Below are 24,610 nucleotides of genomic sequence, written 5' to 3'. Positions count from 1 at the left end.
ATGAGCATCGCCAGTTTTCCTTTTATGAAATGTGTGTTTTGTTGTGCATTGAGACTCAGCCTCTCCTTTGTATTCATGTTTCTTGGCCAAGTTACTTGTCCTTTGTGAATACCCAGCAACCATTTTGTGAATAGCCATACCACCACCACCACCACCACCGTGGCAGCTGTTTTGTGGCGGTGCCCACGGCAGTTTCTCCGATATCAGAATATGCTCACCGGCCCAAAGAGTTTGGGGACCCTTAAGGTGAAGGAAGCACTTGCTGTGCAGGGTCTTCCTCTCGAGAGATCTGATGTGGGGTAGTTGATTTGCTGCCTTATAGGGTTGTCTGCTTGCCTCCGCTTACACACGCTTTCCAAAAATTAAAGCAAATATGACAAAGATGCCATCAGTTTCCAGCGGTCACTCATCCAAACCTGGCAGCACTACCCCTGGAAATTCTGTCCACTTGGACAAGCAGGGAGCCCCACGAAACAAGGCTTTTGCCTCCTGTCCTGTTGTTCTAAGGCTGAGCACCTAAATACCGAAAAAACTAATTCTGAATGTTATGCTTTTCATTCAGCCCCCAAAAGGAGGCAGTTGGGGGAAGCAGGTGCTGTTAGCAGCTCTGCGGTCCTGGTGGAGAAACCTCTTGGCATTGCACTTGCCCACAACACAAGGCTAAATTTGGCCTGCTGCTATTATCAACTCAAGGACTGGAGTGGGTGGGGGCAGAGGGTGCAGGTGCCAACGTGCTCCTGAGTGCAGCTGCCATGCCAGTATAAAATAGGAGGCAGCACTGGGCAATCTGCACCTCCCTAGGGGTACCAACTGAAATGGCTTTCCTGTGGGCAGCTGCTGTCTACCTAGCCCTCCTTGGCTCGGTTTCTGGTGAGTGGCAGCACTGCACCCATCACCAGCTCAGCCCTGTGCCACCCTTGGTCCGTCCCTCCTTCCTTCCTTCTTTCCCTCCTGACTGATGGAGCACATAGCTGGCAGGGAGCTACTGTTTCCTTCCCACAACACACACAAGATGGCCACTGAAGCAGATTCACAGACCATCCTGCCTAATGTACTTAGTGGAAACAGTGCGGAAAAGGGCAACTAAAATGATAAAGGGTCTGGAGCAACTCCTCCAGGAGGGACGGTTACAACAGCTGGGATTGTTTAGCTTGGAGAAAAGGAGGGTAAGGGGAGACATGATAGAGGTGTACAAAATTATATATGGCGTGGAGGATGTGGGTAGGGAGTCATTTCCCTCCCTCTGTCATAATGCTGGAACCCGGGGTCATCCCATGAAGCTGATTGATGGGAGAGTCAGGACAGGTAAAGGGAGGACTTCTTCACGCAGCGCCTAGTCAAGGTATGGAATTCGCCACCACAAGACGTAGTGATGGCCACCAATTTGGATGGCTTTAAAAGGGGGTTGGACAAATTCCTGGAGGAAAAATCCATCAATGGCTACTAGTCTTGATGGCAATGTGCTACCTCCAGTATTGTATATGCCTACCTACACCAGTTGCTGGGGAACATGGATAGGAGGGTGCAGTTGCACTCCTGTCCTGCTTGAGTGTTTCCCAGGGCCAGCCAGTTGGCCACAGTGTGAACAGAATGCTGGACTAGATGGACCCTTGGTCTGATCCAACAGGGCTCTTTTTATGCTCTGACAGGAAAGAGGAACAGACTGGAAAGGGAAGAGAACTTCCTGTTGCAGGCCTAGGGGTTTCCTATCATCTTTTTACACACACACACACACAGAGAGAGAAGAGAGAGAGAGAGAGAGAGAGAGAGAGAGAGAGAGAGAGAGCTTTCCTGCCTCTTTCCAGCCAGCCCCTCAGCTGCAAGCTGGAATTGCAACTCTGAGAGAAGAGCCTCTTTCCCCACTCCTCCTATAGCACAACTGCTTGCACAGATGTAGGATATTTGGAAGTGAAGCTACACATTACTGCAAACAGCCAATTGAGCTGCTGCTGCCGACACCACCCAGAACCGGGCTTGGAGTGACTCTAAAGCCTGGAGCACAAAGGCAAGGATGCTATATTCTAATCTTAACAGTGGCCGCTTGTTGCTTCCTAGGCTGTGGGAACCCAGTAATTAAACCGAATGTAAGGGGCATAGAGAAAATTGTAAATGGACAGAATGCAGTACCAGGCTCCTGGCCCTGGCAAGTATCCCTGCAGGTAAGGCTGTCTCCCCTTTGGCTGGGGAGGCAGGTGGGGTCTCTCTTTCAGTGCCCTGAAGGAAGAAAAGACGCAGCTCTAATCACTGGGCCATAGGGACTCCTCAGGAGCAATAATTTAAATCATAATTGTATGGATGTCAGTTGATTTCAGGATTAAACCTGCGTTTTCACCTGCCAAGTAAGGGGGAGACACTTCTTAACCAGACAAAAGATTTATAATGGATTAATCTAACCAATTCAGCCTGGAGAAGAGGAGACATGAGAGCTGGGTTCAAAATATGTGAAGGGATGTCATGCAGAAGATGGTGCAGACTTCTTCTCCAGGGGCAGAACTGGAACCAATAGGTGGTTTTGGCTAAACATTAGGGGAAACTTCCTAATGCTAAGAGCTATTTGATAGGGAAACAGACTGCCTCTGGAGGTGGTGGGCTTTATTGCAGGTATTTGAACATAAGCTGGCCAGCCATCTGTCAGGGAAGCTGTAGTTGCCGTTCCCGCACTGAGCATGGGGGTTAGACTAGATGACCTCCAAGCTTCCTTCTAACTCTATGGAAAAGGCAAGAGAAAGGGAAGGGCTGTGCCATTATCCATCATATATTTTAGTTAAATATTCTGGTGCAATACAGGGCTGGAAAAAAATAGGGTTCCCAGCCTGCCATGTGGCAATTGTTGCTTAAATAATGAAGATTCCCACTGAAGAGTGAGAGTTGTCTATGTTTCCTACCTGTTTTTCTCTCATCCTGTCATTTGGCCTTTGCCCTGTCTGTGGCTATATACTCTGCTTGCTTTAGCAGGGGTGGGCAACAGATCCCAAGGAAACACAGGTGGGAAAAACTGCAATAGCAGCCTCATCTCTGGCTTCAGTGGGGACCTTATAAATATGGCATTGATCTCTGGATTGCAACCAGGTCACCCTAGAAAAAGGTCCAAGAGTCCATTGTTGACTTTTGCTCTACATCTTGACCATTCTCATAAGTTCTGCAGACTACCCAAACCAGCATCTTAGTTCTCTTGTTTGGAGTTCAGGGTTAACTATCAGTTAAACTATGGAATTCACTTCTACAAGATGTAGTGACGGCCACCAAACTGGATGGCTTTAAAAGGGGATTGCACAAATTCCTGGAGGAGAAGGCTATCAATAGCTACCAATTCTGATGGCTATGTGCTACTTCCAGTATCAGAGGCAGTATGACTATGTACACCAGTTGCTGGGGAACATGAGCGGGAGGGGGCTGTTTATTTTATTTATTTATTGCATTTATATCCCGCCTTTTTTCCTCTTGCAAAGAACCCAAGGCGACTTACATTATCCTCCTCCTCTCCATTATCCATATCCTCACAACAACCCTGTGAGATAGGTTGGGCTGAGAGTTTGTGACTGGCCCAAAGTCACCCAGTGAGCTTCTATGGTCGAGTGAGGACTAGAACCCGGATCTCCCAGCTCCCAGTCCAACACTCTCACCACTACACCACACTGGCTCTCACGTCCTGCTTGTGGGTTTCCCGTGGGCAGCTGGTTGGCCACTGTGTGAAAAGAATGCTGGACTAGATGGAGAACATAAGGATTAGATTAAGAACATAAGGAGAGCCTTGCTGGATCAGACCAAAAGCCTTTTTTGTCCAACATTCTGTTCCTACAGTGACGAATCAGATGCCTATGGGAAGCTCACAAGCACATGGGTGTAACGGCACCCTCCCATCCATGTTCCCCATCAACTGGAACTCAGAGGCATACTACCTTGGGATCTGTTGGCAATACAGAACCACTCAGAGCCTTATCCTCCAGGTTACACTACTAAAGATGCCTCTTTCCTAGAAGAGGTTTTTGAAAACCTGACAGATAAGCTTCAGCTAGAGAGAATTCAGAACACTTGAGTCACGCAGCCTTTCACCTGGAGCACAGGCTGACTGAATGCAATGGGGACAGAAGCAGACAGGGTGCCTTAGGGGGGAAAGTGACCACCTTCTCAGATAAATTGCCACAGAGAGGAAGGCCAGGATCTCTTCTTGATCATCCCAGAGTACAGGACACGGAATCATGGGCTCAAGTGACAGGAAGCCAGATTCCAGCTGAACATCAGGAAAAACTTACTGACTGTTAGAGCAGTACAACAATGGAACCAATTACCTAGTGGGCTCTCCCACACTGGAGGCATTCAAGACGAGCCTGGACAGCCATCTGTCAGGGATTCTCTGACTTGGTTTCCTGTACTGAACAGGGGGTTGGACTCGATGGCCTTGTAGGCCCCTTCCAACCCTACCATTCTATGATTCTACTATTCTATGATTCTGTGAAATAGCCCTCGAGGTGGTGCCGGTTGCATCCAGGGAATGAATGCAACACCAGTTGAGGGGATCATGATCTACCAATTGAGGGGTATGTGTAAGCTTTTCTTTGCTTTTATTATCTGCATCCATCTTCCATCAATAAAGTATATAACTCTTTCACACAAGTGGACATGAGTGATATCGGTATCTTCAAATCTGTTTAGTGCGGGTCCTGGCTCAATCAGGCCCCAGGTTTAAGACACAAGGATCCCATATTGTTGTGTTGTGTAAAAATGGGAATTTTGGCCCGTGCCACATGTTGCACCATAGAGGTGGAGAGTTGAGAAAAGTGACATGTGCTCCTATTCCCTCTTTTACACAACAATTAAAAGTACAGGATCCCTGTTTTTGTTTTTCATCTGGTCAACCTAGAAGAAGGCATAAGACACTGACTGCAAAAGGAGACTCTTCACGGTCACTGGAAAACAAGAAATAATCTGGGAGAGTTTGCTTTAACAATGCCATCCTTTAAGAGAGAGCATTAGCAGAGATGAGCCAAATTCTCATATGATGAGCTTTGGGCAGCCATGGAAAGGTACTGGCTAAAAGGGCTGACACAAAAGAGTTTTCCTGTTCTGCTCAGTCCCCAGACAGAATCAAAGAGGAAGGAGGGAGTGGGGTGGGAATAAGGAACAAGATCCCTGCCCAGGAGGCACTAGTGCAGTTAGGTAATTGGACTTAATGGTCTTATGGGTCCCTCAAACTTGAAATTGTAATGTGTAGTACGTCACTTCCTTCGAAGTGTGGTAAGCCAGGCTAGTTGCATTGCAGGGTTCTCCTTCTGCTGAGTGGGTCCCTGGGCTCCTGCCCCAAAGTCCTACCCTGAAGCCACCACAGCCCTTAGGTACAGAACTACGAAGCAGGGCCTCCGTTTTCTCGCTGCTTTTTACTCCAAGGGCACCTCCTTTCTTTTTCCTTTTTCCAGACTAGCTCCGGCAACCATTTCTGTGGCGGTTCCCTGATCAATGCGAACTGGGTTGTTACTGCTGCTCACTGTGGTGTGAGGTAAGAAGAAAAACTCAATTTTCTTGGCAGCATCTTGTGGGTTATCAAGAAGGTCTTCTTCAACAGCTTGATGCAAAACTACTGGTGAATCCAAGCAGCAGTTAAGACAGGTTTGTTGTTTATTCGTTCAGGCGCTTCCGACTCTTTGTGACTTCATGGACCAGCCCACGCCAGAGCTTCCTGTCGGCCGTCGCCACCCCCAGCTCCCCCAAGGTCGAGTCCGTCACCTCCAGAATATCATCCATCCATCTTGCCCTTGGTCGGCCCCTCTTCCTTTTGCCTTCCACTTTCCCTAGCATCAGCATCTTCTCCAGGGTATCCTGTCTTCTCATTATGTGGCCAAAGGACTTCAGTTTTGCCTTTAATATCATTCCCTCAAGTGAGCAGTCTGGCTTTATTTCCTGGAGTATGGACTGGTTTGATCTTCTTGCAGTCCAAGGCAGTCTCAGAATTTTCCTCCAACACCACAGTTCAAAAGCATCTATCTGCCTTCGCTCAGCTTTCCTTATGGTCCAGCTCTCGCAGCCATAGGTTACTACAGGGAATACCATTGCTTTAACTATGCGGACCTTTGTTGTCAGTGTGATGTCTCTGCTCTCTGCCTTATCTGGATCTCCAAGAGGCAGTGTGGGGTAGTGGCTAGAGTGTTGGAGTATGACCAGAGAGTCCCATGTTTAAATCACCCCCACTCAACCATGAATCTCACTGGATGACTTAAAGTCACTCACTGTCTCTCAGCCCAACCTATCTCACAGTTATTGTGAGGAGAAAAGGGGTGGGGGGAGAAGGGGTAACCATGTATGCTGCCCTGAGTTTAAAGGAAGGGTGAAACAAAAATGTAATAAATAAATAACCTCAGAATGCGAAGCCAACTGGTACTTTCCAATTGTTTCAGCTAGAAGCAGATTCTGATGTAATATTTATTTAAAGCATTTTTACTCCTGCTTTTCAGGCAAAAAGGTTCCCAGAGCCGCTTGCATAAGATAAATAACAAGCCAGTCCCTGTCAGCAGGCTTACAATCTAAAAGACACAACACAAAAGGAAAAAGGATGAGGAAGGAAGAGGGGAACATGCTACCTCAGGCATCAGTTCTTAACATTGCTTCATGGTTATTATGACCAACTGCTGGAATAGATACAGTTGAGGCAGAGGAGGAGACAAATAGAGCTGGCCTCTCACCAGAGCCAATGGAGTGGGCCTTGCTTTCTTTCTCTTTGTCTTTCTGCTGCATGGATTGGCTGCTGCCAGGAGACACTTGAGGAATGGAAGGAGCCTGATGTAGTGGCCCTGCTTCTCATCTCTCCCTCTATTTAGCACTTCTGGGATGAGTTTATGTAATCTCTTTCCTCATTTCTTGCACACCCAGCTGATCTCACCCTGCTCCTAGATTTGCTGAGGGCTTTTCTACATGAGGCATTTATTGTGCACTCATCATTCTCTAATGAAGGTTATTTCTGTATTCTTTAGGTGACAACATGACCTTCCAGTTTCATTTCTATGTCTAAAGAGCACTTTTGGCGAGTTTTTTTAGAGCAGGGAAAGTGTGGCGTTTAATTATAAAAGCAAATGAAAACGCCATTTCCACTTGTGTATTTGTGCTATTCCACTATACCACAGTGCCACCTAGAGGTTATGTAGTGGAAAAGCAGGAAAGGAAATGCTATTTATATAGTACTTGGATCTCAATTCGGCAACAAAACTGAAAGTCGATATAGCAGCTCAACAGCTGATTAACAGGCCAATTAACAGCCTCATGTAGAACAGATCTTAAAGGCACTACTAAAATTGCCCTCAGCTCATCTCTTTTCTGTCAAAGTATAAGAGCTTAAATTATGTAGTAAATCTATGTGCAGCTATTGGTGGTGGTGCGTGTGTGCGTGTGTGTGTCAGTGTCACAAGAGCATACTAGGGGAGCGTGTGCATCAATAGCAGCCTCCTGAGAATTTTCCTTTCTTCCAGACCTGGGTCGCATTTTGTTATTCTGGGAGAGTACGACAGAAACTCTGGAGCAGAGAAAATCCAGAGGAGATCCATTGCCAAGGTGAGTTGGTTATATTGTGCCATGCCACATAAGAACTCAGAAGGAGCAGCACACTGGGAACAGAAAGAACACTTACCAGCAGTAGTTAGGTGCTCTTAAAACAATTGGCCACCGCTGTTAGGGATGTATGAAAATTTCATTCCTGGCATGTTCACAACCCTGAACATGAACATGAGCAGGAGCAAAATCCTCAGGACATTTTTGCAATTTCCCAAACTTGCATTCACGTTCGAAACTGCGCACTTGCAAGTGCATATTTCCCCCCCAAAACCACATTTGCACACTTTATAATATGGGTGGGAAGTGCACATTTTGGGTGCACACTTTTAAAAATGCATGTTTTCCCCTGATAAAATATGCACATTTTCCCCCAGTTGAGATGGGGTGGGTGGGAAGACTCTCATATTTGGGAATGCAACCAAGGCAAACTGAGCTTCAAGGAGGAATTCAGAGAAGCTCAGACAAGCTCAGACACTGCATGCTTGCCCATCCCTAACCGCTACCCAGCCTTGATTTGATTATCATGTGTGACTTATAAGAGGACCCTATTTTAAAATAATTTCTCCTTCTTGAGGTTCATCCCACAGAGCCACAGAACTCAATGGGTGCTGTGTTCCCTTTCCCCCTCCCCACTGTGGAAAGTAACTTGTTTCCATTTAGCACCATCTTCTTCAACATTTTCAGGCCCAGGAGAATCTACCTTTAATCCAAACCTGCAACCACAGGCCCATTTTTAACTGTTTTAACACTATCCATTCTTTTTTCTCCTTCTCCCTTCGCTCTTTTCCTTCCATTTTCCTTTATCTTTTAAAGAGCCTTAACAACAACAAAAAGAGAAAATGGTGGTGTGATGTGATAGACCATTGTGGGTTATGATCCACTGGGCAGCACTGCTTCCAGATGTTGCTTTTATTGTGCTATCACCTTGCCTCATTCATGGAATTTTTACAGGGGGTCCAGACAACATTCATCTTCTACTCGTAACCCTCCTGTTTCCTGACCACTTCTTCCATCGTTTTTCATACCTCAGAAAATCTGTTAAGGAGAAAAAGACAGAACAGTGGCTGCGCAATCCCTTCTAACAGGTAGTGCTGGGAGCCTGCTGTTTGGAAGCACACATAGATCTAGCAGATGTCTCTACATTTGAACCTAGCAATTTTCACAATCTCATGCACTCGTGCTCCATCCAGCTCTTCATAACCCTGTTTTTCATGGTGGAAGTTATTTTGCCAGCTAAGAAAAGATGTTAAGAAGCCATCCAATGAGCCCATCCCTTGATATTTCTGGAAAAGGGCTCAAAGAACATCCCTTGATAAAGGCTTGGATCAGGGTGAGCAGAAAGTACGTCAGAAACTACTGGTAGATCTCTGGGTGATTTGCAGTAGATCAACAAGGATCTCCAACTCCCAATGTGTCAACAACAGCTCAACAAAATATATATATATTTTTTTCCTCCTAAATTAGACTGCTAAAACCAAGGAAGCTTAGGGAGAAGCAGGAATGGATTTATGTGTGAAAAGACATATGTGATACCAGTTCTGGTACTTAAAACAAATTTCTGGGCTGAGCATGTGTGGAACAAGAGGCACCTTGTTCCACAATTCTATGTTCGCCTTCCTGAGCCACTTTGCATCTTGCTCCGGCTGGTGGACCATCGGGTTCTACCAAAAAATAAAGTAGATTCCACAAGTCTAAAGTCTGCCCATCCCTGGCTTGGATGGCCTTTGTTGGCTATCTCAACAGCCCCTGTGAGGATCCGGGGGGGAAGGAAAGAGAGAGGCCTGTGAGATCTTCAAGCATGTACATGTCTCCCTCTTTATTTCTGGATGATGTTTTCCAGGCCATCACTCACCAGTACTGGGACTCTAGAAACCTGAATAACGACATCACCCTTTTGAAGTTGTCCTCCCCTGCCCAGTTGAATGACCGTGTATCTCCTGTCTGCCTGGCTTCTCCCACCGAGACTTTGCCCCCAGGGCTGAAGTGTGTCACCACTGGTTGGGGACGCACCAGTGGAACTGGTATGTGGGCCTGTTTGGGGTAAGGCAGGCTGGGAAATGATGACATGGCCCAAAAGGATGAGACAGTCTTCACTGGAGAGTATTATAGGGCGGCTAGATGCAACAGAGGACCGGGCTCCTGCACAACTGTTAAGCAGAGGAGGGAAATTCAGCAGGTGTAGCTTCTACATAACTTTTAGATGTGCAGGAGCCCTGTTGCTTCTGGCCACCCTAATGCACTGTGAATGGAGGAATGAAATCAGGAGATGTGCCCTAATCTGCAACTGCCAGCACAGGCTGGAGGGGAAGAGTGGGAGTATTTATTTTCTCAGTCCATGCCTTGCCAAAAAGCACGCTCTTGCCTCGATCCTGATGGTGGCTTTTGGGCATGTGATTGGGAGTGGAGACAGAGAGAGCTGCGGGGAAGGGGTGGGTGGTCCCTTTTCCTTGATTGGGCCTGACCTTTGGGGGTTTGCTTGTTTCACCAGCAAGTGGCTTAGCAGCCAAGCTGCAGCAAGTGGCTCTTCCCCTGGTGACTGTGAACCAGTGCCAGCAATACTGGGGCAGCCGAATCACCAGCTCCATGATATGCGCTGGGGCTGCCGGCGCTTCCTCTTGCCAGGTAAGAGTGCTGGTGCAACAGCACAGTGAGCGCAAGGGGGGGGGCGGTACTGGGTAAAGAGGGAGGCACTTTGCTGGAAGTGCTTTTCTCCAAAAGCATGGGTACGGCCCTAGGTGGATTTTATTTTGGGGAGGAGTGGGAGTACACATCAGCACCCTTTAGTTTCTCAAGGCACATGGCACCTCTGCACAGCCTGTTCACCTGGGCGTGGCAGATCCAGAAAAACACAGGCTGAACTCTACAGGCACAGATCCACGTTAAAGGTGGGATGAGAGCACAGGGAATCATGTCGCTTTTCTCAGACAGAGCTTCTCACACTTCTGTTTCCATGCCAAAGCGTGTCTGGACTTCAGAGGAAGGTCCCATGTAACCAAGCCCTTGTTTTTTTTTTTAATCTCCTTCCCTAGCAAAACGTTCTACCTTTCGGAGCCCAGCACCATCAGGGGCCCACGTTCACAGATTGCATGCAGGCAACGAGGATAGATAGAGGATGCTACTGGGATCCCCCTTTACTCAGGCTTAAATCTTATGCGCCCTCCCCCAGGAACCGTAAGATGGGGGAGCTCAAAAGAACTCCATTAGACTGCACCAGAGGCCCATCTAATCCAGTACTCCAGCCAGCTGGATACCTCCAGGAAACTTACAAGCAGGGCGTGAGACAACCCCTTCAGCACTGCCATCAGGCAAGCTGCTGATCGTTCCCAGCATCATGGAAGTTACAAGTTGCGCTCCTACATACTAATAGCGAACTCATTCCCCAAGCATGGATACTTATGTAGCCAAAACAGCATTATGCACAACCTTGGGGGAGGTATTAGCAGGGCTGGAGGAGACCCCAATATTCACAGAAGTACAAAATATCTTTAGGGAAAATACCCTGCTGGGGAGGAACCTGAAAACAGCCCAATGAGGCTGAGTATGCCCAGTGAGCATGGAATGCTGTTTATTGGAAGAGAAAAGCAGAAAACTGAGCAGGAAGGGAATATCCCAGAAGGGGGAATGGCTGCTTGGCTGGAATCTGGAATTTACAGTGCAGTGTTTTGTCGCAGGTACCACCTGTCATGGCTAATAGCCACCGATAGTCCATGAAGGTGTCTAGTCCTGTCGCAAAGCCAACTAGGCTGGCGGCCATCACTTTGATGACCCAAGGGGGTAGAGGGATGGGAAATGCAGTCTGGGTGGCTGGCGCGATCATATCTGTACATACTCTGTCCCACATGGATGTCAACTTGTGCTGGTTCTCCTGGAACAATCCACTGACCAATTGCCAGGATCTGTGTCCCTTACGCAGCTTGCCTGCAAACGCTGCAAACTCAGGTGGATCTCAGCACCGTTCATGTTGAACTCAAGCATTTATACAGTGCTTTCCCTAAGCCCACACCAAGTATTCTCATACATTATCCTGGCAATCCTTATCGTCTCCTGCAAATAAAGCAAGAACTATTCCCCATATATTACAGACAAGGGGAGGACTGATAGTCACCCGGTGAGATTCCTGGCTGAGGTCAAAAGCTGAAGCAAGGGCACCTGTCCTTCCTGCTCCTTCTCTTAAACCAGGGGTGGGCAACTTGTGGCCCTCCAGCTGTTTCGGCCTACAACTCTCATCACCCCTAGCCAGCATAGCCAATGATGCGGGATCATGTGGGTTGTAGGCGAAAACATCCGGCGGGCCTTAAGTTGCTCACCCCTGTCTAAAACAAACGTCTTAGGGTGCCAAAGCATGAGCAGAAAGGCACTCATCGGGGAGTTGGTAAGGTTTTTAAGGGCAGCCCCTTTTGTGTCCCGTTAGGGCGATTCTGGTGGCCCTCTTGTGTGCCAGAAAGGCTCAATATGGACCTTGATTGGGATCGTCTCCTGGGGCACCCAAAACTGCAACATCCAGGCTCCTGCTGTCTACACCCGTGTCTCCCAATTCCACAACTGGATCGAGCAAGTGGTGGCTTACAACTGATGATGCCCAAAGCCAGAAATGCTGTTGCCAGGGCTTTTTCCACGTAGGAAAGACATCAAAGAAAATCAGCACGGCCAAGGTAGCATATGCATCTTTCATTGAAAGTAATGCAATAAAGCCTCTCCCTGCAACCCTGGTTCGTCCTCCTCGTCAATGCAGTATTCCAGTACATAAATTCAGATGCCCACACTGCAGCTCCGAATCTGGTTCCAGCTGCTGTAGCTGTTGCAAACCAAATGAACTCCCAGGCCAGGTGCAACTTTCATGGGTCACAGCAGGACCTTAAGGTACTGAAAACCTACCCCTTGTATGCTTTGGCAACTCTCAGGTGTCGTTCCCAGGGTGCTCCCAGACAGAGGCCTCCTAGTGCTAACACTCAAAAGGCATTGTGCAGCTATTCTGTCTTCTTTTTTCCCCTTAATCGTTTTTCTCTGGTAAGAAAGAAAACAGAAGTAGTGGGAAAACACAGGAGGGTTACAAACTGAAGCCAATAATATCTGGACCTCCCGTAAAATTCTGTGAATGAGGCAGAGCAATTGCATAGTAAAAGCCTTGTCTTGAAGAACCCCCAGTCAGGAAATATACACCTGGAACAGAGTCATATTATACAAGCCATTTTGCTTTAGTTTTCACCTGGGCAAGATGTGGACGGTATCCCATCCTGTGCTTTGTAAGTATCTCAAAAGAGTAAGATAGCAAGCATTGGTGCAGGCTTCAGAAAAATACAGGATAGATGAGGGGCTTTTGTGCCGCCTCAGAGGGCTTCACAAAGCATGCCTGAGCCTCCACTAGCATGCACAGGAGCTGTTAGCACCTCCAGTCTGGAGACACAGCACTACCACCTCTCTCATCCACAATGCAGCCACTAAAGCAGCCACCGCAACCCAGCCAGCCCAAAGAGGTCCACCAAACACTGAGTGAGGATCAACATTTTACTACATAAACAGGATACATTTACAAATTTAAAAACTGAATACACAAAATAAATAATTCTATACACTAATTCCAACATTACAGGTTAATTGCCATGTATCAAATCACACTCTAAAAAAGTAGAGATTCCATCGTGTAAAAAAAGGCACCAGAGACTTAAAAAAAATCACAGACGTGAATACTTGAGACAAAAAGAAGAAACAGCCCACTGTCCCATTGAGAAGGAATGAGAGGCTCAGAACAATCCCTTTTGGCAACTTGGATGTGATGAAAGAGAAAAATGTCTGCAAAGTCAGAACAAGTTCCTCAAACCTGTAGCGGGGAACTTCCAAGAGGCACTGAAGTGTCAAGAGTGAAACATACACGGGAGGTTAAAGGCAGGCAAGAGGATGCCAGGAGGTGGGGTTCCACAGTCCAAAAGCCAGCTTGAGTGCAGAATCCTTGGAAAGTCACCTGCTACTATGCAGAGAGTAATAGTGTGACTTAACTTATTTTAAGCAGTGGTTTTCGATATGCATCCCAGAGAACCCTCTGAAAGCTTATCAAAGCATTCCTCAGGGAGAAAATCAGCAGCGGCAAACAAGATGCCCTAAAAGACAACTTGCCTGTTGCTACCAATCATCCCCAGCAACGCTCAGCCAACAGTAGGTGTGTTCCAGGCCTGGCGAGCAATGCTTGCTCAGGGTGTGCCCCTCAACAAGCTCCCAAACTGTTTGCAGTGTGCTGGGGTTCTTCAGCAGACAAGCAGCAGTTCCTCTGCAGACAAGCTGGTTTGGAAAGGGGCTTGGAAAGTTTGAAAACCACTGAGTTAAAACATCTGCATCCAACACTTTACCTTATGGCACTGGGGCAGCCAAAGCAAAGATGAGGCAGAAGGAAAATAGCAATGGGAAAGCAGGAGCAAGCGAGAGATCTTTCACCATGGGGGGTGTGCCAAAGTGGCAAGCAGGATGCCCTAGGTCTTTCATTCAGGCCCTCCTGTCAACCAGTGGGCTTCACATGTTTTGCAATGTCTCTGCTTGTGAGTGATCAATACTAGCAATGGGATCCAAAGAGCAGCTTTAGAGATGGCCCAATGGCTCAAGCGTGAGCGATTTTTAACGTTGTTTGAACAGTGGGCCCTTGTGCCATATCAAACTTCTTTTGACACATGCCCAAGTTTCAAAAGCAGTTTGTAGCACAGCATGGAGGGGAAAGGAGAGGCAGGTACACTCAAGCATGAAGACTGGTTTGGTGTGCACTGCTAGTGAAGCAGTTCTTTGGATCTTGACCTAGGAATTCCAAGGGCAGAGACTGAGTGGTTTAAATAAGGCACCAGTTGGCAGACAGAGAAAAACCTGTACAGAGCATGTGGCACAGGCAACTTTTCAAAAGTTACGGCAGAGATGCATATGTCAGGTAAAAGGTGCATACTCGCCTCCCCCCAATCTTTTTCTGCTGCTCTCCTGTTTGCAGAACGCTACTGACAAATCCCCTGAAGCCCATCTCAGCTGTTTCATTAATATTGGCATTAAACAAAAAGTACGAGGCATTTTGTTCAACTACAATCAAGACAACATGTTCTCAGATTTTGGGTTAGCGTGTGTCAGAAAGAGTGGGAGATAGCCTTGGCCAGAATGTATCTCCACCCCCCAGCACCATGTTCAGCCACCAGAGGTATTCATTGACAGGAGTCCGAGGTCACTCACAGGCTTGGCTGGCTGAGGGCCAAACTACATCCTATGGCAGACACAGGATGTCTGCTAAAAATGGCCTCCCTGTGCCGCCACCCCCCCCAACTTGTTATTCCCCACCTTGGCTACTACTGGTGGGGAAATGCATGATGTTTTCTCCCAGCTCACTAGTACGTTACATGACACGGGGCAGGCACTGGCGCTGTAATCTGCAGTTTGGCCCTCAGTGAGTGGGGAACCTGCAGTCTGGAAGAGGCTGTCCTTCATAGGCCAGCAACAGGGCCAGAGGAAGCATCAAGGCCAGCTCATGCAGGAGCCTGAGCTGCAGTCACAGTATATTCCAGCAGCAATGGTATCTGCATTTAAAGAAAGTGGCCACAACAAACTCTTCAACTGCAGAATAAAGTTGTCAGCAGAGCAGAAGTGGCAACTAAAGCCACGCCTGAACGGAAACTGCTGGCTCCACAGCATCAAGGGAAGCAAAATGAATATAAAAAAAGGGTGGGGGGAGAGTCATTTGAAATTTGGGGAAATGTTCCTTCATGTAGATTGCGCTATCTGGGCTGACTCCATTACACACGCTGCTGTTTGCCCAAGCTGGTATCGGCACAGGCGGTCAGTACATTTTCCACCTGGCCTACCAGTCTCAGGCACACTCAATGGGCAGGACCCAAAGGACCGTTTATGAACCAACCTGGGGGGAGGGGAGGGCCCCCCCTTCTGACTATGGAGCCCAGTGCTGTGCAACAAGGTCCGCCCCGAAACTCAGTGGACTCTTGGGAGCAGCCTTCAGTGCAGCACAAGGAGCAAGAGTTCAGAGGGAAAGGGGAGAGGAAGTCTGGTGTGCCTGCAGAAGTACTTGTGTGAGCCAAAGGAACTCTGGGACCTCCACCCATGAGCGTACTTGAGACCAGGGGGGAGTGGGGGTGGGGAGCACTCCACTCCATGTGGGAACATCCCAGTGCAACTCAAAACAGCAGCACTTTGGCTTGGAAAGGACGAACAGGAAGGCTCCCTGGATGAAAGGTAGCTTCAGACTGCTACAACTGGCCATCACAGGGTTTGCTCAGGGGGGATATGAAGACAAGAAAACCTCCACCCATCTGTAAACGCAGGTTTGGACTCATGGAGGGGAAGCTTCAAGGCACAAAGGACACTGTCCTCAAAATCAAGGTGCTAAATAGAAGTGCACTTTCCTGGCATTATGGATATGGAACAGGAAGATGCCAGGCTCCAGTCTGCCCTCATTCGTTTAAGTTGCCCCAAGGTCCCTGGTCCCAGAGGAAGAGGCTTTCCCAACCCTGCTGGCTGGTGTCAAAGCACAATGCCACTTCGACGTACTATCCAAAGAGCAGCACACTTTGCAAAGTGGCAGGGAGCAATCTGGATATCTGCTGATGCCCAGGCTCAAAACATGAAACAGACACTTCCAGTGACACAGCCTGGCCAGACACTCCTCTAGCTCACCACACCCCCACCTCCCCCTTTCCAGTTATGTCTCTGAGATCCCCCCATATTAGCAAAACAGCAAAGAACCCAACAGTGGTACCGTCCTCATCGCACTTCCCAGTGGATAGGTGGATTTCACACCACAGTATCTGCGTTTTCGGGGGGTGGGGGGAGGGTTTACACAGTAATGCTAAGTTCCGATATATTTACAATATTTGCTTTTCCAACAAGGGGGGAAGGGCCGGTGCAAGGCAGAGACCAATCTCAAAATCTAGAGAGGGCTCCATAGCCAGATGTCGCCATCTTGAGGATTATTTTAGCAAATACACACAACGAATCAGCTTGGCAGCTATGTCTTGGCATGAACCCAGAGCAGGAGAGAAGAAAGTATGTGCCAACTGCTCTGCTGAACCCAGGGTGGACACAAGTGTGAGGCTATAAGGGGTTTGTTTGTTTGTTTGGCCTAAAAACTTATACTTTTTTAAAACATTCCAATTTTCCACCAATTTGTCTCTCTCTATGGCTGGCTGGCATGTTGCATGAAGCCACCTCACATACAGCACGTCCCTCACCCTGTATGCTTAGGTAACAGTGACCTCCTCAGGCAACAGCGTGGGCCCAAACGAGTAATCTACTTCCAGAATAGGCAGTAGAAGACAGAGAGAAACGAGAGATTTCTCTTCCACCCTAGGATATCTTCTGAAGCACTCACATGCACGCCACAAAGGCCAATGGGAAGACCTGTGTGGCCCCAGTACAGGGCAATACTTTTTAGTGACATGCGATTTAACAGGGGCATCTAACTGCCAAAAAACCTAAAATGAAACCATTGTGCTGGTTTGGACGATCAAAACAGCCCGCCATGGCTTATTTAGACCATGGCAGGCTGTGGTGTGGGCCATCCAGGATTTGCATATTCAACAACCAGCCACATCTTTCCGTGTTGTGCCAGCTCGGGGACCATGGGTTATGGGAGCGTTAAACAGCCCTTGCATAACCCAACAATAGACCATGGCTTCTATGAGGGATGTTTAACCCTAGCTTGGGTTTGCACAATATGACAAGCCGTGGCCAGGCGCTGAATATTCAAACTGGCCACCCACATGTGCTGCAGCCCACTGTGACTTAAATAAGCTGGCAGTGCATGCCAGCACCATGGTGGGCTGTTTTGATCGGGCAAACTAGGTCATTGTAATTTATGGCATGAAGCCAAGCATCAATAAGAGCCTGCTCATTAACAAAAGAATGAGGGTATCCTGAACCACTAGATGTCACTCTGGCCTGAGAAATCGTTTCTGCTCAGTTACAGAGATGCATCAATCCCACTGTAGCAGAATTAGATCAAACTTTCCAAGTACACGAGCCCTGTGTTCCATCTATCTTTATCATGTGAGGCTCATAGGTGAAGCTCATCTACCTTTATCATGTGAGGCTAACAGCAGAATTAGATCCTTGCTATTGAACAACCCAAAGTCACAGCTAGTGTAGTAGCAGAAACCCCCCTTCTCTCTCTGTGTGTGTAGCAGAACACACTCAGAAGCGTGCGAAACGTCACCCACTGCCTGGCATCACTCTCAGACATCTCCGGCACCTCTAACTCCTGACACTTCCAGCTGAGTCACTGTTCATCAGAACAGGAACAGCTTTTGCCAGTGCTAATAAGACTTAACACCAGTTAGCTGACCAAGATGATATGGCCTACCATGGCTGATGCAATGCCCGTAAGCTGATTTCTGATGACTTATCATGACACATTAACCCATACAGAAAGTGTTACTCAGCCAAAACAGGCTGTGCCACCACAGGATGGAAGTAGCTGGTTTCTGTCAAACAGAGCAGTTGATGAAAGGGCCCCATGCCAATCGGGAACAGGACAGGGAAAGATCAATTGAAAGTCACAAACTCCACTTCCTGGCTGGCCTGTTCCTACTGGAACAGTACTGGAGCAAATGCAAGGCCAAAGCATCTGGACTTGTCCCTTCATCTGGATTAAACTTCTCACAGAGTCTTCAGGAAGCCTATTGGGTGAGCTTTCCTTCACACTGGGGGACTACAGCCTGGTCTACAAATGCAGTAGAATGTAAGAACAGAACACCATGATGTATCATTTTTTTAATCCATTCCCACCTGTGTAAATACGCCGTGCAAAAAAACAACAACAAAACCCTAGTGTATCAAGAAGATTTTCTCTTAGCCTGCTCCCTGAATTGCTAGTTTACTATATGCATGGAGATATTTTTCCATAGGGGAGCATTCAAAACACAATCCTCCACCTGCTGTCTGAACTGACAGTCAATTCAACCATTTAAAAATAAAATAAATAAAATTTCAAGATTATAGCACCTCATTTTGCTACAGATTCAGACCAGATCTAGCTGGGGACATAAACAACACCCTCCTCCTCTTCCTGCTCAGATTGGCTAATGACTTTGGAGATTTGCTGCTGTAATATGCAGCAAGTTTCTTCACTGTAACCATCTGGACTGTTTGATATTACTTGATTCAAGAGGCGGCTCTGGCGTGAGCTACTTTGTTTGCTCCCTGCCTCTTTGCTTGCAGCACACTAAAACCAGAAAAAAGTGGGTTAATCCATTGCGGGTGTGTGTGTGCAGTGTAGATTATCTCTGGGTCCCATTAAGCTATGGTGATTTTATGATTCTAAACTGCACTGTCTGCACCCCACTGTGCCATCTGTAGAGGCAGGCACAGCAGTTGTTTGAACCCACTCAAGTTTCCAAGCCAAACCTTTAATGGGAAACCTACACCTTTGATGTTGTTACTGTGGTGGGGGCCCCTCTGATATGTGCACAGGGTGTTGGAAGAGGGAAGAAAGCTGCCTGAGGTTTCCTCAGTCACTTTCAACATTGCAGTACTGAGTCACACACCAGAGCTTCGGCTGAGTCAGAACAGTGACTGGGTTGGCTATAATTCATCCCCGCATTAAATGGAAAGTTATAATGGAGACCAAGACAATACTCCAAAATACATGGGAGGAAAGGGATAATACCCAACCCATTTCTAGCAAGACTATGTGGTTAACGCACATCAATTTCTCTGGCTTGAGAGAGAGAGAGAGAGAGAGAGAGAGAAAAGAGCCCCACTACTGATAATCATTGACTTCCTGCTCCAGACCCAAAGTAGGTTTTTGTCCCTATTTTACAGCAATGTGGATGGAAGGCAGCTGTTTAGTGCAAAACTGAGTGAAAACTGAAACCGTGACTTTGAGACACATAGGCCAGGATCCAGAGAGCTGCACACAGTGTTCCACACATACAAAGGGGCCTTTCAGACTCCCCCATTCCAGCCCCTTGCGCCCCCACAAAACCACTTCCAATGTTATCAGAACCTGTAGAGTAATGCTTGATACAGTGCAAGAGGTTGCGGCTGGAAGAGAAAATTAGCCTTCCCTGTCTGCTCCCATAGAAATGCCTTGGGCACATCCAGTTGTTCTTTCACCCTGACTTAATCAAGGGACTAACAGTGCAATCCTATACATGTCTACTCAGAAGTAAGTCCCACTGAGTTCAACGGGGCTTTCTCCCAGGTAAATGGGTACACAAATGCATTCTAGATCACCCATCCACCAGACCTTGTAGCAACAAGGACTGTCTTTTATCAACTGGAAGTCAATAAATAGACAGGTATAGCAAGGATTCCAGGTTGAGTAAGGACTCTTCCGTGTGGCTCCAGTATTTCAGGCAATGAAACAGACCTTTCCAACTTCCCATCTTGGGACAGGTACTGAACTGACCCTGCCCAGGTGAGGTGTCCCAAAAGCTCCATCTCCTTGAAGACAGGAAGGTGGAGGTTGGTCTTTGAGAGAAGAAAGAGGGCAGCTGGCACTTGGACACCTCTTGCTTAGCAGACCCAGTGCAGAAGATGTCCCAGTGATGAAAGAAAGAATGGGCCAGGCCACCTCCCACTTAGTTGTCAGCCATTGCACTGCTGCTGGTAACGCAAGTTCAGCTCTCGCAATTCCCGTTCCCGCACCCGCCGGGACTTGTTAGATTTGGTGGAGCGGCTGGAGCGGGTAGACTGGGCTGATTTGGTGCTTTGGCAACGAGATGATGCCCTCTTGAGCAGGTTCTGAGAGATAGAGCGGTGCAAGTTCTTCATGGAAGAAGACGCAGCCATGCTGACCACCCAGGGGTGCTTTAGGGCTTGAAGTGCTGTCATCCGGTCACTAGGATCCACTGTGAGCAGGCGGTCAATGAAATCCTTAGCAAGGTTGGACACGCTGGGCCATGGCTGAAAATTAAGGAGAAAAAAGGAGTGGGGGGTGGGGAGAACATTATTCACAAATTTGGTAACAAACATACCATCCATCACTGAATTAAGAGTGACAATAAGTGAGCTAACTTGTTTGTTTTAAATGTGTAAGCAGGCCCACGGTGTTTGCTCCGAGAACGAGCCACATCATTTGTCATTCCTTCATCTGTACGTTTCCAGAGAGCAGCATGGGAATACACCACAGATGCTGCTCAAATTTGGCTTATGTGACTGAAGGCTACTGGATTTCTCTGCCTAAACTATTCCCAGGCTGGGCTATTGTCAACTGCAGAGCTGGGGCTGGGGGAAGAGATTTCTGACAGGATCATGGCTGGAGAGGGAAGAGTTAAACCTTCTCTCCCTGCATGCTGTCATTCAGATGGAGCACCCCACCCCTTGAATTAACAAATTTAAATAACCCCTGAAGCCTCTTCAGACAGAGTTCAGCTGCCAATTCACACACGTATATAAACACTGCATCATGCATGCCAAAAGCCAAGTGGCAATGCTGGCTGGGCATCATGAGAATTCTAGCCCAACACATCAAGAAAGGCACCAAGTTGGGAAGGATGGTCAAGAGAGGTTGCGAGTTGCTTTTCCACCTGGGATGACCAAAGGCTCACACCCTTTTCTCCATCTCTAGAGTAACCTTTTTGGGGCTGGCAACCTTTTTTGTTCTGGGGCTGGATTGCCATCCCAGACCAAGTCAGTGTAGTGGATGATGTCAAGGGCCCCCAAAGCTCTGCCTCCTCTTGTGACATCATCTTGCCCCCCTCTGTCCCCTCTTTTTTTCCCTCCATGTAGAGAGAAGCATAGAGCTTTGTGCCTCTCTCTGCACGGAGAAAGGGACTTGGCCTGGCTTGTGGAAACCCTGCAAGCCTGGCCAAGTCAAGGAAACCACCATGTTATCTCTGAAAAGGGATTCTCCTTCCTACTGCTTGCCCTCCCACTGGACAGAGTGGAGATAACATGGGGATTCCTCCCCCCCCCCCCGCTCCAGACCAGGGGGATGAAGCTTGGGGAGTGGGGTGGAGCCTAAGCTGAAGAGGGCCCGCAGAGGGTGCCCAACCCTCCTCAGGCTGGATTGAGCACCTGTGTGGGCCAGCTTAGGGCCATGGGGCAGAGTTTGCCCTCCCCTGCTCTATGCAAAAGTCAAAGGACTTTTTTAATGTTAATAATATTAATAATTTTGTATTCTAACTTCTGATAGGACTTCAGCAAGGTTCCTGCCATGCTAAATGAAATGCTTTAAAAATCAAGGGAGCTGAAAGGGAGAGGGAGGAATTGAAAGCACCAACCACTGTTGTGCTATTCCATACATATGGTCAGTTTTGGAATCTTCTTGTCTGGATCCTCTCTCCAGATGGATGGCATTCTCAGCACATTAAAAAGGATAGGGCTCCTTCTCATAGTTATGGCTGTTAGAGACATGTGGCATATAATGTCATGTCAATTATATTTTGATCCATTTTCTCATGCTAAATTGACTCTATGGGGAAAGCCAGATTTAAAAATAGTAAGAAAATGTTTTTTGTGGAGGACTTGGTTGGATAAGTTGATTTTTACCTTGGATCAACTAATAGGTGCTTATGATGAGTTTTTGTCATTCTCAGTTTTGCATGTCAAATATGATTCGCCTGCTATGGTGAATGGCAATACTTGCAATAGAATCTAGGTTTGGCCCTGCCACTTTTACAGCATCATACACTCCTTCGCTATTGGAAGCACATACCGAGGCTGATCAGTTATATCAACCACAATGCTTGTTTATAAATTTATTTATTTATTTAATTTATTAATCACCCAGCCACTCTGGGCGATGTATAACAAAACAACAATTTAAAACAATAAAATACTACATTAATTAATTGTTGTTTTTTTGTTTTTGTTTTTTTGATTTCTGGGGGATTCTGTTGTGTTTTTAGGGGTGGGTAGCCTGCCTGATAGGCGGGAGCGAGGGGGGATTGTGTCCACCTGATGGAGGCAGTGGGGGGAGTGTTGGGGGCCAGAACATACCGAGGCCGGGCGGCAGGCGCTGGCGGAGCGCTAGGGGCAGGGCATGTCAGGTAAGGGGAACAAGGGAGAGATGTGTAGTATCTGTCCCCTGCTCCGGGCCTGTCCAGAGCCAAAGGATGGCTGGGGGAGGCGTGACTCCATCTTCTGGCCTTCGTTTGCTGCTCTGCAATGCCAGGTCTGTTACCCAGAAAACCTCCCTCATCCATGACATGATCCTGGATGAGGGTGCAGACCTGGCATGTAATACGGAGACCTGGCTGGCCAAGGCTGCTGCTCTAACCCTTGCAGCCATGTGTCCAGCTGGATTTTCGTATGCACAGCAGCCGAGGGCTGGGGATTGGGTAGGGGGAGTGGCTGTTATCTACCAAGAGTCCTTGGTCTTCACCAGACCCCCTCTCCGGAAGACCAAGGTTGCTGAGTGCATATACTGGAGGTTGGGCCTGAAGGGCAGCCTGGGGATTCTGCTCGTGTACTGTCCACCACACTGCACGACTGACTCCCTGGCCGAGGTGCCTGAGGTGGTCTCTGATGTGCGTGTACAGTCCCCTAACTTACTGGTGTTGGGGGACTTCAACGTACATTCAGAGGCCATCCTCACAGGAGCACCTCGGGACTTCATGGAGACCATGGCTTCCTGGGAGCTACACCATATTCTAACTGGGCCCACCCATGTAGCCGGTCATGCACTAGACCTTGTGTTTGTTTCTGGAGAAGCGGGGCGTGATCTGGAAGTCGGAGGTATATCCACCACCTCCTTGTCATGGTCAGATCACTACCTGATGATGTTAGTCTTCTTGGTTCCACAACCCCTCCGCAGGGGTGGAGGACCCATTAAAATGGTCCGCCCCAGGCATCTTATGGATCCGAATGGATTCCTGAACGCACTTGGGGATTCTCTGGGGCACGCCAACGGCCACTCGGTCGAGACCCTAGTGGGTGGCTGGAATGCCACAATCACTGGGGCATTAGATCAGGTGGCTCCGAAACACCCTCTCCCCCTGAACAGGGCTCGGACTGCACCATGGTTCAATCCACGGTTACGAGCTCTGAAACAGGAGGTGAGACGGCTAGAGCGCCGGTGGCAGAAGTCTTGCTCCAAAGACAATCAGACATGGGCTAGAGCTGTATCTTCAGCCTATCATGTGGCGGTGAAGGCAGCAAAAAAGGAATATTATGCTGCCTCTATCGCGTCTGCAGAGTGCTGTCCCAGGAGGCTGTTCCAAGTGGTCCAGAGCCTGGTCGGTCCTGTGGCTCCGGAACCATTGAAGCATTCTAAGGCCTCCTGTGAGGCCTTGGCAAGGCACTTTGCAGATAAAATTGATCAGATTAGGAGTGTTACTCCGCACACTGTGGATACAGTTAGTGAGCAAGAGGCGGCCTGTGGCAAACCGGTTTTGTGGGATTGGTTCCAGCTTCTTCCTCCTGATGAAGTGGACAAGGTGCTTTCATCTGTAAGGCCGACCACCTGCTTACTTGATCCTTGCCCATCTTGGCTCATTATGGGCTGCAGAGAGAGACTGGGTGAGGGGATCAGGGCGGTGGTGAATGCCTCCCTTGAGAAGGGAGTGATGCCATCAGCCCTCAAGGAGGCAGTGATAAGACCGCTCTTAAAGAAGCCCTCCTTGGATCCTCAAGTTCAGAACTTTCGCCCAGTCTCAAATCTGCCATTTTTGGACAAGGTGATTGAGCGGGTGGTGGCAATGCAGTTGAAGGCACACTTGGAAGAAACCGATTATCTAGACCCATTTCAGTCGGGCTTCAGGCTTGGGCATGGGACAGAAACGGCCTTGGTCGCCTTGGTGAATGATATGAGAAGGGGTCTGGATAGGGGTGAATGCTCCTTCCTTGTTCTCCTCGACCTCTAAGCAGCTTTTGATACCATTGACCTGGACCGCCTGGAGGGGTTGGGCATTGGAGACACCGTATTGTGGTGGTTCCGGTCCTTCCTCTCCGGTAGGTACCAGAGGGTAGCACTGGGAGAGGAGGTTTCATTAAAAAAAAAAAGGTAAAGGTAAAGGTGTCCCCAACCAGTCGTGTCCGACTCTAGGGTGTGGTGCTGATCTCCATTTCTAAGTCGAAGAGCCAGCGCTGTCCGAAGACGCTTCCGTGGTCATGTGGCCGGCATGACTGAACACCGAGGTGCATGGAACGCTGTTACCTT

The 24,610-nt window shown here is 48.2% G+C and overlaps 2 protein-coding genes across 4 annotated transcripts in view; one reads left to right on the top strand and one right to left on the bottom strand.

The window, feature by feature from the left end:
* The first annotated feature begins 789 nt into the window (after positions 1-789).
* On the top strand, positions 790-12,245 carry CTRL (chymotrypsin like). Its single transcript, XM_084813225.1, has 7 exons — positions 790-870; positions 2,056-2,159; positions 5,415-5,494; positions 7,455-7,536; positions 9,377-9,557; positions 10,025-10,158; positions 11,948-12,245. Exons 1-7 carry the CDS (start codon positions 816-818, stop codon positions 12,107-12,109), a joined length of 798 nt encoding a protein of 265 aa, XP_084669351.1. The 5' UTR covers positions 790-815; the 3' UTR covers positions 12,110-12,245.
* A 6,015-nt stretch (positions 12,246-18,260) lies between these two features.
* The window catches only part of PSKH1 (protein serine kinase H1), a 39,778-nt gene continuing 33,428 nt past the window's right edge, over positions 18,261-24,610 (bottom strand). For 2 of the 3 annotated variants that reach the window (XM_084813224.1, XM_084813223.1), the window contains one exon: positions 18,263-20,412. In XM_084813224.1, the coding sequence (XP_084669350.1) occupies positions 20,095-20,412 (318 nt within the window). In that variant the 3' untranslated portion in view covers positions 18,263-20,094. Of the gene's footprint in view, positions 20,413-24,610 lie in introns of all 3 variants that reach the window. The other variant, XM_084813222.1, reaches the window with a different exon arrangement.

The sequence above is a fragment of the Heloderma suspectum genome, chromosome 8 (genome assembly GCF_057233095.1).
Source record: "Heloderma suspectum isolate Gila_16-S chromosome 8, 16-S_ref, whole genome shotgun sequence".
Classification (NCBI taxonomy): domain Eukaryota; kingdom Metazoa; phylum Chordata; class Lepidosauria; order Squamata; family Helodermatidae; genus Heloderma; species Heloderma suspectum.
Note: the sequence above shows the minus strand (reverse complement) of the source record. Positions and strands in the feature narration are given on the sequence as shown.